Source organism: Melitaea cinxia, chromosome 29 (genome assembly GCF_905220565.1).
Source record: "Melitaea cinxia chromosome 29, ilMelCinx1.1, whole genome shotgun sequence".
NCBI lineage: Eukaryota > Metazoa > Arthropoda > Insecta > Lepidoptera > Nymphalidae > Melitaea > Melitaea cinxia.
Window position 1 is genome coordinate 7533061 of NC_059422.1, and position 17589 is coordinate 7550649.

Sequence of the window (17589 nt, forward strand, 5' to 3'; positions counted from 1 at the left end):
TATGTAATGAAAAAACAATGTGGAGTGAGTTTAAAAATAAATTCTTGAAGACATAAATATAAGTATTACAGCTATATTTTTCCAAACTGGACTGTATTTACAATAAACAATAAGTGCATTTTCGTATGGCAACAGCATGTAGTGCATTATAACTTCTTAGCCGCCAAGAAACCTGATTTCCACTCCTCCCTCTTAATATAGAGCATTGAGTGAATAGACTCTGCATAATATAACAAAACTTTAAAATTGAAACGCGTAAAATCTTTGATAACATTTTATACATACACTCTAAGACTAATTAACCCATTTTGATAAGTCTTTAGCCATTACAAAAATATAGCATCCAATAATTAGTAGCTGTAGTTGGAAACTATATTATATCAATCCCCATTTCATATTTAAGCAGTCGATATAAATATATTATAAGATATATATTTATTTTTTAGGTTCAGATAATTTAAAAAGTGGTATACGATTTTTTTATGATTTACAAGCTATTTTACTAATGGTGATCCAGTTATTACTGATCGTAGAGTAGAGATGTAATCTTAATAACAAAGAATGGCTCTAAATATTTTTCTGACTTCATTTGATTTATCTACTGTATTTTATTGTCTACAGTAGAGTAGTCTGGAGAATTTGCTCCAATTATTTTCCCTAGTGAAATAATTTTATTTTTTTCTAACTAATATTACGAATTTGTCATTCAAAATGACACGTGATTTTCAAACTACCGTCAAATTTAAAACTGTATATGACACAGTCCGATGACATTCTATTTTTGAAATTAAATTTTTGCAAAGTAAACAAATGCAAATATCTCTGTCCAAAAATACACTGTAATTCTGAATCGCGCTATCGAAGTTTTCTCCGTCGCGTTGCATAAAAGCAATAATTTCGCTCACCTCGCCGAGGGGTCCGTTACCACGAGGTACGGTGGTACACGCAACCACTACACTAAAATGCGTAGCACACAAAATTAAACCTTGTATCAATGACATAAGACCCAACTTCAAGATTTGCCATTCTGTCAACTAGATTTAATCGCTAGAAAATGTACTCTGTACCAAGACGCCGTAGAATGACGAATACTTGGACTCGTTGACTGCTCACAGTCCCAACGTGGTAGATTTGACTCCTTTTTTTAGCTTTTCAGCCTTTTTATTTATACAACTAACAGCGCGTTCGCGTAACAATTTTTTGACTAGCCCGTTGGCACAGTTTGTAGTGATCCTACACTACTGTTTTCTGCTTTGCTGCTGGGTTGTGGGGTCGATTCCTACCTCGAGTCTGGGTGTAATATAAATATTTATTTATATATTTATACATGTATTATTTATAAGTATGTTTATTGAAAAAAATTGTAGCTCTACCAGTCGGCTGTTACCTATAACACAAGCATTAAGTTGCTTACTTTAGGAACACGACCGTGTGTGTATTGTGTAGATATTTATTTTTTATTAATATTATTTATTATTATAAAAATAATAACACCAAAAGTATCGCAAGCGCGTTGCCGACTCTACCCTCAATCAAATTAAATTATTAAATAAAAAATATAGGAAACAAAAATATGACTTTCTTACAAAATTAGTTTGTTAACAATGCTATTTAGACACGCATCCAATACAAAGTTATCGTCAAAACCATCGCTTCTTAGATGTTTAATAACGATATATAAAATTGGAGATGTCTCAATATTTTATGTAAGGACCAAGTGTCCGTGTGTTCGTACCGCCATATATAAATTTTACACTTTTAAAAAAAGTTTTTCTGACGATAACGAATAGAAGTTTAAAGGAGAGTCGGTTAGCACTCTCCTTGATAAGGATGGACAATGGAACTTAAATATACTTATTATCTAACTCCGTGCAATCTGAAAGGGGTTGGCAGTTTTAAGGCAATATCAAAAGTTTTGAAACAGCTAAATGATACTGCTTTTAAACAGTGCTGTGTTCCTGTGGTGAGTAAGGTGACCAAAGCTCCTTCAGATGGGGAATTAGGGGTAGAGTTGGTAACGCGCTTGCGGCGTTCTGGTGTTCATCTCGTTTGCCGACCTATTTGTATAAAAAAAAACAAGGTCATCTAAGAACCCAATTAATAATTTGTATTATTTTTTAGTGAACTCATGTGTGTTGCCCATAGTCACCACGCTGGACAGGCGGGTTGGTGACCGCAGGGCTGGCTTTGTCGCACCGAAGACGCTGCTGCCCGTCTTCAGCCTGTCTATTTCAAAATCAGTAGTTGGATGGTTATCCCACCATCGGTCGGCTTTATAAATTCTAAGGTGGTAGTGGAACTATATTTTATCTCTTAGTCGCCTCTTACGACACCCACGTGACACATGAGTTCATGCCATTTTTGGCGCGTTGAGGCCTATGTCCAGCAGTAGACTGCAATAGGCTGAAATGATGATGATGATTATTATTATTATTATTTATCAGTAGATTATGATATTAATATATTCTAATTCTAATATATTACTTTTATTATATTATTCTACACATATTAGTAAACCTCAACAAAAAATAATAATAATAAAAGGAATGATGAAATCGGTGGCTCCTAAGTATACTGAGTCAACTAACAACTTTTGATAATTTCATTTTTTAAGATATTAATGACATTTACTTCATTTCCTATCTACATATGTAACAAAAAAATAAAGTTATTAAAAGTAGAGTTGACTCAGTATACTTAGGAGCCATCGAAATGGCATTGTCAATCAGTAATTGTGAAGGGAAAGTTTTACACCCTTATTTTTTTCTTAGCAACCCCATAATAATAATAGTGCGCAGGATCTAACAACGTCAAAAATTCAGTAAGGTTATTTAGATTATTTATTTCACATCTTTGTTTTTCTTCGTTTAATATTTAAACAGCAATAATTTTTGTTTTTATTTTAATGGAATTTGGAATAACTTTAACTGTATTTCGTTCCATTTTCTTCATTTTCTTCTGATATTGAAAGATAAGGGTAAATATAGCAGGCAATCTAAAGTTGGTACCTGTATTAGAATTTATATAATCGAAATAAAATACGGAATTAAAAATATAAGGTTGGTACAAATTGATCTACTATTTTGATATAAGTATACCTACATTTTTTATCTAATATTTATATAATTAACAGCAAATTGTTTTAATTTATACAAATTTGTGGGCTTTCTTATTTATTAATCTCTGAAGAATATTTTGCATCTTAATTTTAAATCTATAAGTGGAAGCATGCACTCTTACGTTTACTTACGGAAGTGACCTTTCTCTACAAGTCTACACCATCGGACTCTACACATTTTTAAGTACCTACCAACTATATGAGAAATTAGCTTTTTAGCTATTTTATGGGAGAGAATTGTTATAGTAATCGTATAAACTACTCTTTCCTATACTTTGTAAATTTTTGCATGTCTTATTGTTTACTATGTATATATGTTAACAATATTGTACCTATAATGTTTGTCATTCTAAATGCAAATTAAAATTATTAATATTATCGTTATTATTATTAGAGTTGCTTAAGCAAAGCAGTGGGCACTAGACCGCGTAAGTCACCAATACAACTTGACCAAATGAAATCGAAAATTGGAAAAAAGCATTAATAATGTGTTTTCGCAAACGACAAAACAGACTTCAATTAAATCGATAAGCAATGCAACGTAGGTAGACGAATAAATAGTCGAGTATATAAGTGTTATTAAGGATTAATAACTACAAAAACGCATTATTAGATACGACTCGAAAAGTACTTGTGTCAGATCTCGATAAAATCATAATTGGACCACATGGCGAGCGTCACCTATCGATTATAATTGTGTTTGCTCGCAAACGAAAAAAAAACCGACTTCAATTACATCGAAAAGTAATACAACGTAGATCGACGAAAAAATAGTCAAGTAACTACGCATTATCAGAGATTACTCAAAAAGTAGTTATCAGATCTCGATAAAATTTATATGCGACCACATGATAAACATCAGCTTTCGATTAAAGTAAAAATTATCAAAATCGATACACTCAGTAAAAAGTTATTGCGGATTTTCAAGAGTTTCCCTCGATTTCTCTGGGATCCCATCATCAGATCCTAGTTTCCTTATCATGGTACCAAACTAGGGATATCCCCTTTCCAACAAAAAAAGAATTATCAAAATCGGTACATCCAGTAGAAAGTTATGTGGTATAATACAACGTAGGTCGACGAAAGAAGCGTCAAGTAAAAACGCATTATTAGATATAACTCGAAAAGTAGTTGTTAGATCTCAAATAAATTTAAATGGGACCAATTGGCACACACCACCTTTCGATTAAAACAAAATTTGTCGAAATCGGTCTACCTGGTCAAAAGTTCTGATGTAACATACATTAAAAAAAAAAAAAAAAAATACAGTCGAATTGAGAACCTCCTCCTTTTTTGGAAGTCGGTTAAAAAAAAGAACCATCGAATCGGTCTTCTCTCGGACCACCCACCCAGTAACAATTATTCTGACCTGGCAGACATTTAAAAAAAACAGTCGAATTGAGAACCTCCTCCATTCGAAGGCGGTTTTGTTTTATACAACTACGTCGTTAAAAGCATCGCAGGCTGGGTTGCCAACCCTACACTATAAGGGGGGGGGGACCTAGGAGCTCCGGTTACCTTACTTACCATAGGAACACAACATCGCTTGAAAGCAGTGTTATTTAGCTGTGATCTTCAATAAGGTCGAGGTACTTCCCCAGTCGGGCTGCTCCAAATTTTGAGTAGGACATTTCCTGCTGTGCCCTAGCTCAGCTAGGTATAGTGTAATTGTCGGTTAAAAATATTATCCTATCATCATTTCTTATAAAGTAAATTACTAATAATTAACTGGAGACTCGAATGAAATGGATTATAATTTATAATTGTAATTTTCTTTTTAGTAACGACAATGGCTACAAGCAGCAATGGAGCAGTTTTCTTCTTAGGAAGTCGCGCGCACTACGAGGTATCATTTATTTTGTGTCTGTTGTTATAATGTGTATATTGTTAAAATTTATATTTGTATTGATATCAAAGTGTTTTTTTAATAGAAATAATCTGGAAATGCCAACACATAAAGCCATCAGTGTTAGTTTTTTTTTAGGTGACTTGTTAGTCATAACAACTCGTGGTAGCAAATTTATCTGCCAACCTTACATTGGAGAAACCAGGCAGCCACCAATTGAATTATTATAACGAAACAAATTTTTCGGATTTTACCGTGGTTTATTAGATTGTTGTACCTGTTGCGCTGGCGGTTGCGGGTTCGATCCCCGCACATGTCAAACATTTGTATTGGCCATACAGGTGTTTGCCGTGGTCTGGGTGTTTGTGCAGTCCTAGTGGGTCTCCCCACCGTGCCTCGGAGAGCACGTTAAGCCGTCGGTCCCGGTTGTTATCATGTACACCTGATAGCGATCGTTACTCATAGTAGGGAATATATCCACCAACCCGCATTGGAGCAGCGTGGTGGATTAAGCTCTGATCCTTCTCCTACGTGAAGAAAGAGGCCTATGCCCAGTAGTTGGATATTACAGGCTGAAGCGTATTAGATTGTTTACATGCCCGACGTTTCGGATACTTTGCAGCAATATGGTCGCGAGAGAACTTGCTGCCTCTTTCTACTTATCACTATAGTAACATCATTATACATTTATCGTGACTTTTTTACAATCTTTTGTCGTAGGTTCTGGAACAGCCGAATAATTATGACGCAGAAAACGGGAATACTTCGACAGAGACAATTTATCAAGACCAGTCAGTTGGAGAGATGTGGCCTAATAATAAACGCGATTTAGACGCGAACTACAACCCGGAAACGATTAATTGGAATTATTCCGATAATACTGGTATTTGAATTAAATACTTTTAGAGCCAGCTTAGAGGTTTTGCTGATCAATTTTATCTTTTACATAAGTTGTTGATAAGATTCATTAATAGATGTCAACGCGATTCTAAGGAATCCTAGGATAAGTCCTTACTATAATAAAAACTCTTTAGGGTCCGGTTTAATAGGTTGCCGTTAAGTTTATCTGGTATATAATTTACTGATATAATTTATCAGCAAGAAGTAAAGCACGCTCTAAGGAAGGTTTCGTCTCAACTAATAAACTACAGTTTTATTATTCTTTAGTTACTTATAGAAATATCTGGCAGATAAAGTAATTTGATGGTAAAAAAAAGGAAAATATATCATAATGATTCCATCAGTTATGTTTCCATACGTCAGATATAGCATAGTCTTTACCAGTAACAGATAAACAGATTCTTACATTTTATATTTTTTTTGTCGAGAAATATTTTGAATATCATAATGTTCTTCTCTAGCACCTTTACGTTTTATTAATTTTCGTATGTGATATACATGTATTTACAATGCGATTTATTTTTAATTTTGCATTATATCACAACCTAATAATAAGTACTGTTTGCAACTATCGTTGTGTTACTGTAGAGAGTAAGATATAGCTAGAAATCTTGTGGATGCAGTGTATTTGCAGCGGGGGTCCGATAGAACGAGCTCAGGGAGAGTCCTGGTGACGGATGATACTGACATAGGCTATGAAAACTGCTTGAAATTAAGCGGATCGTACTGCTTTGTGCCACCATAGTGTTAAAGCAAAATATAAATATGATAGTCTCCTCATTCTTGTATTGATCAGTAAATAGAGCTTAAATAAATAAACTAATGTACTGTGTGGCTACGGTACTAAAGAATATAGCCACCCCCTCTCTTCCCGTGGGTGTCGTAAGAGGCGACTAAGGGATAACACAGTTCCGCTACCACCTTGGAACTTAAAAAGCCGACCGGTGGCGGGATAACCATTCAACTGCTGGCTTTGAAATACACAGGCCGAAGACGGGCAGCAGCGTCTTCGATACGACAAAGCCAGTACTGAGGTCACCAACCCGCCGGCCCAGCGTGGTGACTATGGGCAAAACAAATGAGTTCACGTTATTTTTGGCGTAAACTTGTGGAGGCCTATGTCCAGCAGTGGACTGTATAGGCTGTAATGATGAAATAAATAAAAAAGTTTTTTAATTACTTTTTGTAGCTGTACAGGATACCCAGCCCGTGAGCTGCGTTAAGCGTCGAACGAAACGCCACTCCAGTGAGACACTGCTCTACGATGAAAAGCCTACGATTCTTAATATTATGGACCAGGAGTAAGTTATTTAGGATAATTAAGTCATTAATGTTTAAATAAATAAATTTCGTCTACCTATGATAAAAATATATATTAAAAATTTTAATTTGTACAATGACGATTCGAAAGAGCCTTCGATGCCTATTTGGGTAAATTAATTTTTGATTTTGATATAAAACAAGGTATAAGTAGGTACGTACTTACCTATCTAAATTACAATTTAATTATACATATGCAAATATAAAAATTACACAAATTAGGTCCATATTATCTCGATATTTGATTCTGCATAAAATCGCGTAAAATGTAAAATTCAGTGGATTTTGACAATTATATTTAACAAAATAAATATATAATAAGACGGAAAGACCCAGGATTTGGTAGTAGGTATACCAATCCCTTCTCTTGAGATAGCTAAATCTCAATTAAATAAACTATTCTTTCAGAGAAGAATCAAAATCGAATCCTTCTTGCCGACTCTCTCTCTTCAACTTTTTGACATCTTTCGCTCGCTCATCTCGTAAACGTAACATCGAGTCGGATCAAGTACATTATTTACAGCATTTTGAGTCAGCGTTCACCGACTGTACCTACAGGGAGTCTTGCAGGTGTCTGGACTGTCAGGTGAGTTACATTTAATTTTAGGTATGTTCGGTTGGTAATATTGAATTATTTGAATGGTAATTAAAATCAACTCAGACTTTGTAGGATTTAAATATCTTTTTTTTATGAATATTTTTTTTTTATATTTTTTAATGTTCAAGATTAAGAGAAATATAATAATTGTTTGTTTATGTGCTCATAGTGCAATACACATTCCCTACTATATATATCCCTATGATAACAACCGGGACCGACGACGGCTGAACGTGCTCTCCGAGGCACGGTAGGGAGACCCACAAGGTCTGCACAAACACTCCGACCATGGCAAACACCTGTATGGCCAATACAAATGTTTGTCATGTGCGGGGATCGAACCCGCAACCGCCAGCGCAACAGGCACAATCCATAGACCGTTGCGCCAACGTGGCGTCGGATCTCAGTCAAAATTAAATGGGGAACACATGAAGCTGCGAAGAATTAAAATCGATACAACTGAATTGAGAAGCTTCTCCTTATTTCTAAGTCGGTTAGGTAATAAATATAATTAAAACTATTAAAACGGAATGTCAATGGAATTAATATAGTAAAAAAAAAACTGTAAAAATGCATTTTTAATTTATTTAAATAGTTAAGTACACAAAATATACATCTATAATATAAAAATGAGTCGCTGAATGTGTTGCTAAGCGCAAAACTCGAGAACGGTTGGACCGATTTCGCTAATTCTTTTTTTAAAATATTCCTTGAAGTACCAGGATGGTTCTTACGGAGAGAAAAATTCAAAAAAAAAAACTTAAATTTCCTGAAAAAGTCTAAAAACAACACTTTTCTATACTCCCATACAAAAGATTTGTGATAATACTTAAAAGTCAATTTGAACTTTAATACCATACGATAAAGTTTGTGTTAGGCGATACGAAGTTCGCCGGGTCAGCTAGTTCAAAATATAAATTCTTCTACAAATATAATAATTTATTTTTAAAGTTTTAATTTGTAAAATGACGATTCGAAAGTGCTCTTGGAGCCTATTTAAATAAAGCTGTTTTTGATTTTGATTTATATTATGTTGGTGCAGCGATCATTCCAAATGGCTGATGCGCTAGAGGTCATGGAAAATGATGTCAACTTAGAGGTTTTCCCCCAAATTTAGGGGGAAAAAGTGGGATGGGTTTTTTAGGGGTCATATTTGTAGGGATTTTTTTTAATTTCAAATATTTTTTTATTTTAAAATAAGCAAAATAAAGGTGTAATAGAATAGGTCCTGGGATAATCCAATCTAGCGAGTAGCGAATCATATTCATTTTTATACATACCGCCTTAGCGACATCTAGTGCGATTGCTTGTTACTAAGAAATCAGAGTTAAACAAAACGCGAGGTTAAACTGCGTTTATGTAATACAAATACGTTGATTGTCGAGCTTGAGCAGGTTTTTTTTTGTTGTGCCCTACCTTAGTTTTTAGATACTTAAGTTAAAACTGATATTAAAATGTAAGATCTATATTGATTTGAGATCAGCATTATCATCTTTCCAAAGGTTGCCTGAAAGAAATTGCTCTAAGCGATAAGGCTGCCTTTTGTAGTTGTTATTTCTCGTCTAGTGTACAATAAACAGCATATAATAATCATCATTACAGCCTATACAGTCTACTGCTGGACATAGGCCTCCACAAGTTTACGTCAAAAAATAACGTGAACTCATGTGTTTTGCCCATAGTCACCACGCTGGGCAGGCGGGTTGGTGACCGCAGTACTGGCTTTGTCGCACCAAAGACGCTGCTGCCCGTCTTCGGCCCGTGTATTTCAAAGCCAGCAGTTTGATGGTTATCCCCCCATCGGTCGGCTTCTTAAGTTCCAAGATGGTTGTGGAACCTTGTTATCCCTTAGTCGCCTCTTACGACACCCACGGGAAGAGAGGGGGTGGCTAAATTCTTTAGTGCCGTAGCCACACAGCACGCATATAATAATAATAGAAATAAATTGTTAAAAAAATAAAAGAAATAGTCATGATCTTCTATTTTATTAATAATCAGCCAAAATAAACAACAATTTTTATTATTAATATTGGAGAAAATCTAGCGTTATTCATGTTAAAGCTTATTTATTGAAAACATTGTGACAGCACCGAGGCAATGATTTTTTTTAAATTTAAATTTTAACATCTCTTATGTCAGTCGAGACTGTATAATTTATGCTTCAGCCAAATTCAAGCTATATAAAAAAGTTGTTTCCAACAAAGTTGGTCAAATAATCACTTAAGCTTACTAATTATTTACAATATAATATGTTAGAAATATTTATGATGAAAATATACAAATCAGTAAAACAAAGTAGAAATTATTCAACAAATTTATCGATATCATATTCTAAATGTGTGTCAACATCGTCAGAAGTCTGTACTGTCTCCTTCTTTCTTTGATCTAAGCGTACGCATTTTAAGCATGTCTGTCCTTTCCTCAGCCAGCAACCCCTGTGGTACATTGAGTTACATTTGTCGCACAATATTGCTCCACTGTCGAACGGATAGAGGATCTCATTGTTGCCGCAGACTTCACACAGATAACCCTTTCCTGAACATAATTGGCACTTGGTTATATGCGCTCGGCATATTTCTGTTAACTCCGTTAATTGAGTTTCCAGACTTCCATCGTTTATTGCTTGTAAATGAGCCATACTGTACTTCTTATTAACATCTCCGAGTTGAATAAATAACGGAGACAGAAGATTTGATCCCTCGGTACAGGCACATAAGTATCGTCTCATCCATTCAAGGTCCTTGCGCATTTTATGGACCCATTCTAATTCAGCTATGAAATTAAACAGCCTCGAGTTAATACTTTCAACGTCAATATACGGTCGAGACCAGGATAAGTTGAGCATTTGGTACGCTATTCTTGATATGTATCTCTTATCCCAATCCCAGTTATGTACGACTCTGGCGGGAATGGCGGACTGGTCGTTCCAATGGCACGTGGCACAGAAATACATCCCTGTGTAATCGCAGAGACGGGGTTCGTTCCATGTATCTTTAAATGTAAGAGCTGTGCTACACTCTGCACATTTGTAGTCTTGCGATGCCAATCCTTTTTCAGGGCATATACTCATTTCGAATTGACCCCGCTCAGTCATAACAACATGCGCACACACTCTGCATACGTCGTCAACACACTTAAAGTGACATACATAGCCACAGTCGGTACACACATACGAACTTTGTACGATACTCCATATAACTCCGCTACAGTGATCACAGTATTGTTTCCTGTTACTAGTACTAGTTTGCTGCTCAAAATGATGGCCCTTTATCGCGACTCTGGGCCTCTGTTGACCGTCATTTTCCTTGAGATCTTCTAATCTTAAACGTAGTTCAACTAAATAACGCACTAACCATTTACGCTCATCTGAACACTGAGGACTGTTTAAAACTAGATCCTTACATTGGTTTATCGCCTTTTCTATTTCCTCTCTAGTCGCTGTACTGTGAATTTTGAGTTTTTTGTTAGCTATGGATTTGGGAATGTAGCTCGAGTCGAAACTTTCGTCTGCAGACACGCATCCCGACGTAGATGACGAAGATCTTGACGTAACTTCAACACTTCTAGGGCTGCAGCAGATTAAACTATTGCGATATCTGGGAGAATCGTTTGCAAGGGCAGCGGCCATGGTTCCAAAGTACGCGTTTACCAATTATTGTAATCTCAATATCACATTATCGTTGCACGATTTGTTTAAAACGGATTTATAATCATATATACAACATTGTTTTACCTCAACTTGTATAGTTTATATTGCGTTGTACTCATACATAGTTTCCTTTGTTATAGTCAAAATAAATGATGAGTAATGAAATTAAGTAATAACAAAACACATTATTAGTTTACGTACATTTGACACATGTCGAGTTTGTTTGAAGTTTCCGTAATGATTTTTATGTTAGGTTGGTTGTGGTAACGTTCCGTTCACACACACAAAGGACTTCTTATCGACTTTTACGATATTTGGAAATGTAACATAATAAACTTAAAATACCAACACTTTACTTAAGAAAAAAACGTGAAGATCTAATAAAAGTTAAAGCGTTAAACATTAATAGTATAATAATCTTTTTTATTCTAAAGATATCGTGATATTTGCAATGCGGAGGCCGGAGACATAACGTTATTAACGTTGCACTTTACCATGCAGTTTATATTTGTTTTAGAATTGTGGTACAACATCAAGAAGTTACAACTGTTCAGAAGCATTTTAATCCAGTTGCCATATATATTAATCGTTGACCTCAAAACACATTTATTTGACCTTAATTATTACTTCATCTTGATTCTAAAATACATATTATTGCACTAATTGAAGTAAATTGACCTTGTAATGTTTATTGTTTATTAAACCTATAACCAATTAAACAAGTAGTAAGGAGCAGTAATTTTATATATAAAATTCTCGTGTCACAATGTTAGTTACAAAATTCTTCTCTGAAACGGTTAGACCGATTGTTATGAAATTTCGTGTACATATCGGGTAGGTCTGAGAATCGGCCAACATCTAGTTTTCATACCCCAAAGTTATGGGGGGGGGGGGGTTAAGGGGCTTAATAACATATATGGCAAAAAAACGTTTGCAGGGTCAGCTAGTATCTATATAAGGTTCTAATTTTCTAATATTATATTTCTTCTAATCCTTTTTTGTTTCAAATAATGCCATTTTATTAGAAAGTAATTACAATCAACTGTAGAGTATGAAATAGTATTGTTAATATCAGAATAAATCGCTAAATAAGCATATATCTATTATTTAAGAATAAATTACTTTTTTAAAAGAAAAAATATTCATTACGATGTTGTAATATCTCTTCATAAATTGAACATTACCTATTTAACTCAGTATGTGCGTGTATTAACTTTAGACGACTAATTTATACAAAGAATCGAAACAGTTTTGTGTATTATGTGTAAAAGTGTGCACATACCCGCGTATGCGTGTGTATGTGCGTGAATTCATGCGTACGTGCATGTACCCATGAATGTCAGTGCGTGGTCGAGAGTAAGCGTATGCTAGTTAAGTTTTTTTTTCTTTCAGGGTAGTTACTTCGAATGTGATGAAGAGAGCGACGAGTACAGTTCAGACAATGATTACTGCGTGTACAGTCAGCAAGCCCTCAACCAGACTGTCGATGAGCTCGATGATGATGTAAGGGAAATTTCTAACAAAAAATATTTTAAACGTCTTATATATTACCCGTAAATGGGTTCCTCTGCGATCACAAAAAAAAAAAAAAAATAGGACGGTTATGATAAAATTGAGTATAGGTGATGTTTTTTGATTGACTGTGATTGATGTTCAAGGAATAGGTGTATAAAATTGGTATTACCAATATACGAAACGAGCTGTGTACTAACTACAAAAGATATACGGTGACAGAATAAATAATTTCGTCACTATTTCTTTTTTATTTAACAATATTCGATTTACTGATTGATTCAGGCTGTCGTTACACCCCACTACTGGACATACTCTTTCTCCATTTAGGAGAAGGATATTATTACAATGTTTGTTGTAGGTACCTGTATAAAATTGAAATCCAACAACGAGCGAAATCATTTTATGTGGCATTTTGATATACAGCCATAACTGTTATAAATTATTTTAAAATTTAATCGGAATATGTGAAGTCCCGTTTCACTAGTCTCATATTTTTTGATGTAAAAAGTAAATTTATGCTTTCTGTGGATTTCAGGTTTTCATAAATCCTCCTGACAATGATAATACATCAACTGATCTTCTGTTGGACGATCAGCAAGAAGAGGAGCCAGAACAGGAGATTTTGGAAGAGGAAGACACGGATAAACAGTTGCAAATGGAAGTGGCAGCGAGCACGTCTGCTATGTTTAATATTCTTCTGTACCATCCTTTTTCTTGCACTATACAATAAATGGAACGTTCGTTTACCCTGAACTAGACTTAGGGCCTTTTTCGCCGTACAATTGATGGTATCCAACGGATAAAAATTTGTGATTTATATTCTTTTGCACCAAAGAATTTCACTATATTTATTACATATTTCAATTTGAAATTGTGAATCTAAAATTAGTCGTACTTTAATTAAGATGAAATAGGCCCTTAACATAGCCCAATAGTGCCCTAAGTCTAAGAATTCAAGTAATAACATACCAGGGTTGATATTGCCTTGATTCTGGCAAGATGGTCACTTTCGTGATAGCGTAATGAGTTCAAAATTATGCAAGAATTATTATAACTTATTAATGTCATTGAAAATGAAGACATAGTGCAATCAGCATTAATTAATTGCTGACATGTATTAATATTATAATAAGTCGAAAAGGCGATATTTTAGAGCAGAAAAATAGAAAGGGCACCGCAATATGTGTTTGTAATATGTATATGACTATATCAATGCAACTATGATCTCAGATAGAAAGACTGAGAATTTGATATCATTTCCATTCAAACTCAGTTCTTAGCCTTTGTTTATTGTTCGCTTTTCACTACGCTTAGTAGAAAGTAAGTTTAAGGAATTGTAAGGAATTGCTTGCTGCACTTTTGACCATAACGGTACAAAGTAGGTAATGTTATAGATGTTAGAGGCAACTACACAGAACTTTTTAATATTAATAATATATAAATATAAATTGCTGTGATGTTATTTTACTAATTATAAGTTATTGAATATACAAAGAAAGATGAAATGCTTTAGTATTCACAGATATTAACTCATTCAATGGCAAGAGACGCGTTATAAAATTAGATACGGCCTATTTTGTGATAGCTATAACATGAATATTATTTAGACGATTCGTTTTTTTTTTCTATTGATGATTAAAAATACTACGTTGAAACTGCGACGGTAACGTTTTACAGAATATAATTTAAAAAGTTAAAAAGCCTAAGCCTAAGAGCGCAAGCTACGCCAGAAGCATCATAAATGCCTTGCCAACTCTATCTTAGTAACAAACACCCAAACACAGAACATCACTAGAAACTCTGGCTGTTTTATTCGCCACAGGAACATAACACTGCTTTTATGCAGTATTATTTAGCTGTGATCTTCTTTCTGTAAGGTTGAGGTATGTCCCCAGGTGGACTGCTTTCAGTGAAAAAATTACCTATGAAAAAATTTCATGACTTCATATGTTGCTACGCGTTTGTAATAAATTCATAACTTCGATCTCTAGGCCTGTTTTACGAGTTGCCGTTAACTCTCATTAAAGTAATGTAATGAAATCGAATCGAATCGAATCGATCGAATCCCACTGTTTTATGAGATATTTCTATTTGAAAAATTAAATCGAATAGCCGTAGTTTATTATTGAAGTTATTGTGCTTTTAGTATCATTGTAAGTTATTTTGGATAAACTTTATTCACAAATTGTGAAACCGGCCCTCAGTAACGTAAATAAAATTGAATGAGTTAATATAATTTGGTAGTCATTGCAATTTTTTGATTCGTGTTCAGTAACTGTGATTTATTTAAATTCTGATAAAGTGAGAATAAACTAATACATTTTGCAACGTTTTAAAATAATATTTTTAGAGTAAGTATAATAGTCTAAAGCTAGGTAAAATTCACTAAGACGATACCTATATTCTAAATAAATTAATAAGTAAGTTTTAAATAAGCTTTAAAAATAATGTTTACCAATATTAAAATAATTTAGTGAATTTATGTTAAATCGTTAGGTCATACGTTAGTTAAGTGGGCTCCGATTTATGGGGTGAAATAGGGGTGGGGGAGTAAAGGGAGGTGGGGAGGGTGGGTTTTTTAGCCCCCCGTAGTGTGCATTTCACGTAAACCCCGTGGTTTCGAAGATTTCGTGTTTGAAGTTTTGGGGTTAACTTTACGTGATTCAGAGATATTACAATACCTTAGAGCTCCGTGTCTGACTCCACCTTAACTCCGGTGCAGCGGGAAGTGCACTCATATGCTCCATTCACCAACTTTCACACTTTATTTTCGAACAAATTTACGTAAAAACGATCTCGATTGCAAGATCAACAAACGATACGAACTGACGCTTAACGACTGACAAATCGACACTTTTAAACAAAATAACGCGTCGGACATAATATTCTAATAAAATTAGTAACATTGCGTGCTAGAATATAGGTTTAGAAATTCGAAAAATACCCAAAACCGAATCGGAGCACCTCACTGTCCACGTGGTCTTGGTCTGTCCTACCCCTAGAGTGTTTTTTTTGTGCCGCAGAGGCGCGGAGGGAGGGCAGCCCTCGCCCGCCGTGCGAAAGCGCGCGAACGAATGCGTAGAGGAGCGGCTGAGGCTGGTCGCCGAAGGCGACCAGCCTCCGCTGCGGAACGGAGCATGAGTGAGCGTGCTTTCGCACGCAAGGGCGGAAGGGCTGCACTTCCCGCAGCGCCGGAGCCAAGCGTTCCTCTAACTTTCGAAATTCTTCTTCTAACCTCAAAACTTTAACCATGGATATCTCCATAACCATGGGGTTCTGAGGTGTGACAGTGGTACCAGGGGTAGCGCCCCCCCCCTTCCCCTCACGGTCCCGAAATTCGGTTTTTCCTAATCTAAAGCTTTGTGTTTTAAAGGAAATGCTAAGTGACGCCTTATTTTGGTCAACGGTGTCTATTTGTTAGTCGTTAAACGTCAGTTCGTATCGTTTGTTGATCTTGCAATCGAGATCGTTTTTACGTAAATTTGTTCGAAAATAAAGTGTGAAAGTTGGTGAACAGAGCATATGAGTGCACTTCCCGCAGCACCGGAGTTAAGGTGGAGTCAGACGCGGAGCTCTAAGGTATTGTAATATCTCTGAATCACGTAAAGTTAACCTCAAAACTTCAAACACGATATCTTCGAAACCACGGGGTTTACGCGAAAAGCACACTACGAGGGGGGTAAAAAACCCACCCTCCCCCCTCCCTTCACCCCCTCTTCCCCCAGGACCCCATAAATTGGAGCCCACTTAACTAAAGATTTACCAATCGTTAAATGCCAGATAATGTATCATAATGTTTGTTTTCTTTTTTTACTAGGGCGGCAAAAAAGCGTACGGCTTAGCTGATGGTAAGCGATTACCGTAGCTTATAGATGTCTGCAACACCAGAAGCATTGCAAGCGCGTTGCCGACCCTATCCCCGATTCCCCTAGGAGCTCGTTCGTCGATGAGTACTTTCAGTTTATAACTGTCAAAATTTTTGTAACACGAGTACTATATAAGTTAATTAATGATGTATTCTTAACAAAAAAATCATGAAGTAATAACGAAAATTTAAGTAAATGTTCCTATTTATTGTACTTTAAATATTTTAAACATATTATGTTAAAATTAAAAATATATTATGTTATAATAATACATGTAAGTAATATACTCAAATTAAAATTATAACAATAAAATAAATTGCAATTATAATATTAGGTCCTGTGACTAGGTCTAGACAAGGCTACTTACCTACTAATAGAATTTTTAAAATTCAATAAAAACTTAACACTTAACTCTAAGCACAAAATCGCCAATATACAGATAAGATTTTATTCAAAATAAATTATGAAAAATAAATAATATGAAATAAAAAATTACAAGTTATCTTTTCGTTTTATTAAAATTATTTATGGCTTGAGATGAGTAGTACCGAATAATTGTTTTTGTTTGCAAATAAAAAAAAACCGACCAAGTGCGAGTTCACTGCGGATCAGACTTGCGCACCGAGGGTTTCGTTGAAACAAAATTATTTAAAAAAAATATTATATGATGTAACTAAAAATTTATGTTTTTCGCAATTGTTCATTATCTGTGCTATAGGACGTTCCTTCGTACCAAATTTCAAGATTCTCAGTTCTCGGGAAGTATCCTGTAGGTTT

General features: G+C 35.0%; 2 protein-coding genes and 1 non-coding gene across 3 annotated transcripts; 2 read left to right on the top strand and 1 right to left on the bottom strand.

Moving 5' to 3' along the window:
* The first annotated feature begins 1786 nt into the window (after window positions 1–1786).
* Window positions 1787–1861, top strand: LOC123668021. The gene has a single exon (XR_006745513.1). It is a non-coding gene; the product is annotated as a U6atac minor spliceosomal RNA (small nuclear RNA).
* A 3046-nt stretch (window positions 1862–4907) lies between these two features.
* On the top strand, window positions 4908–13676 carry LOC123667783. The gene is made up of 7 exons (XM_045601622.1): window positions 4908–4964; window positions 5685–5847; window positions 7054–7165; window positions 7593–7770; window positions 12824–12984; window positions 13096–13108; window positions 13482–13676. Exons 1-7 carry the CDS (start codon window positions 4908–4910, stop codon window positions 13674–13676), a joined length of 879 nt encoding a protein of 292 aa, XP_045457578.1.
* LOC123667984 (differentially expressed in FDCP 8 homolog) lies at window positions 9752–11663 on the bottom strand. The gene has a single exon (XM_045601808.1). The coding sequence runs from the start codon at window positions 11408–11410 to the stop codon at window positions 10085–10087; it is 1326 nt and encodes a 441-aa protein (XP_045457764.1). The 5' UTR covers window positions 11411–11663; the 3' UTR covers window positions 9752–10084.
* Window positions 13677–17589: the final 3913 nt, after the last annotated feature.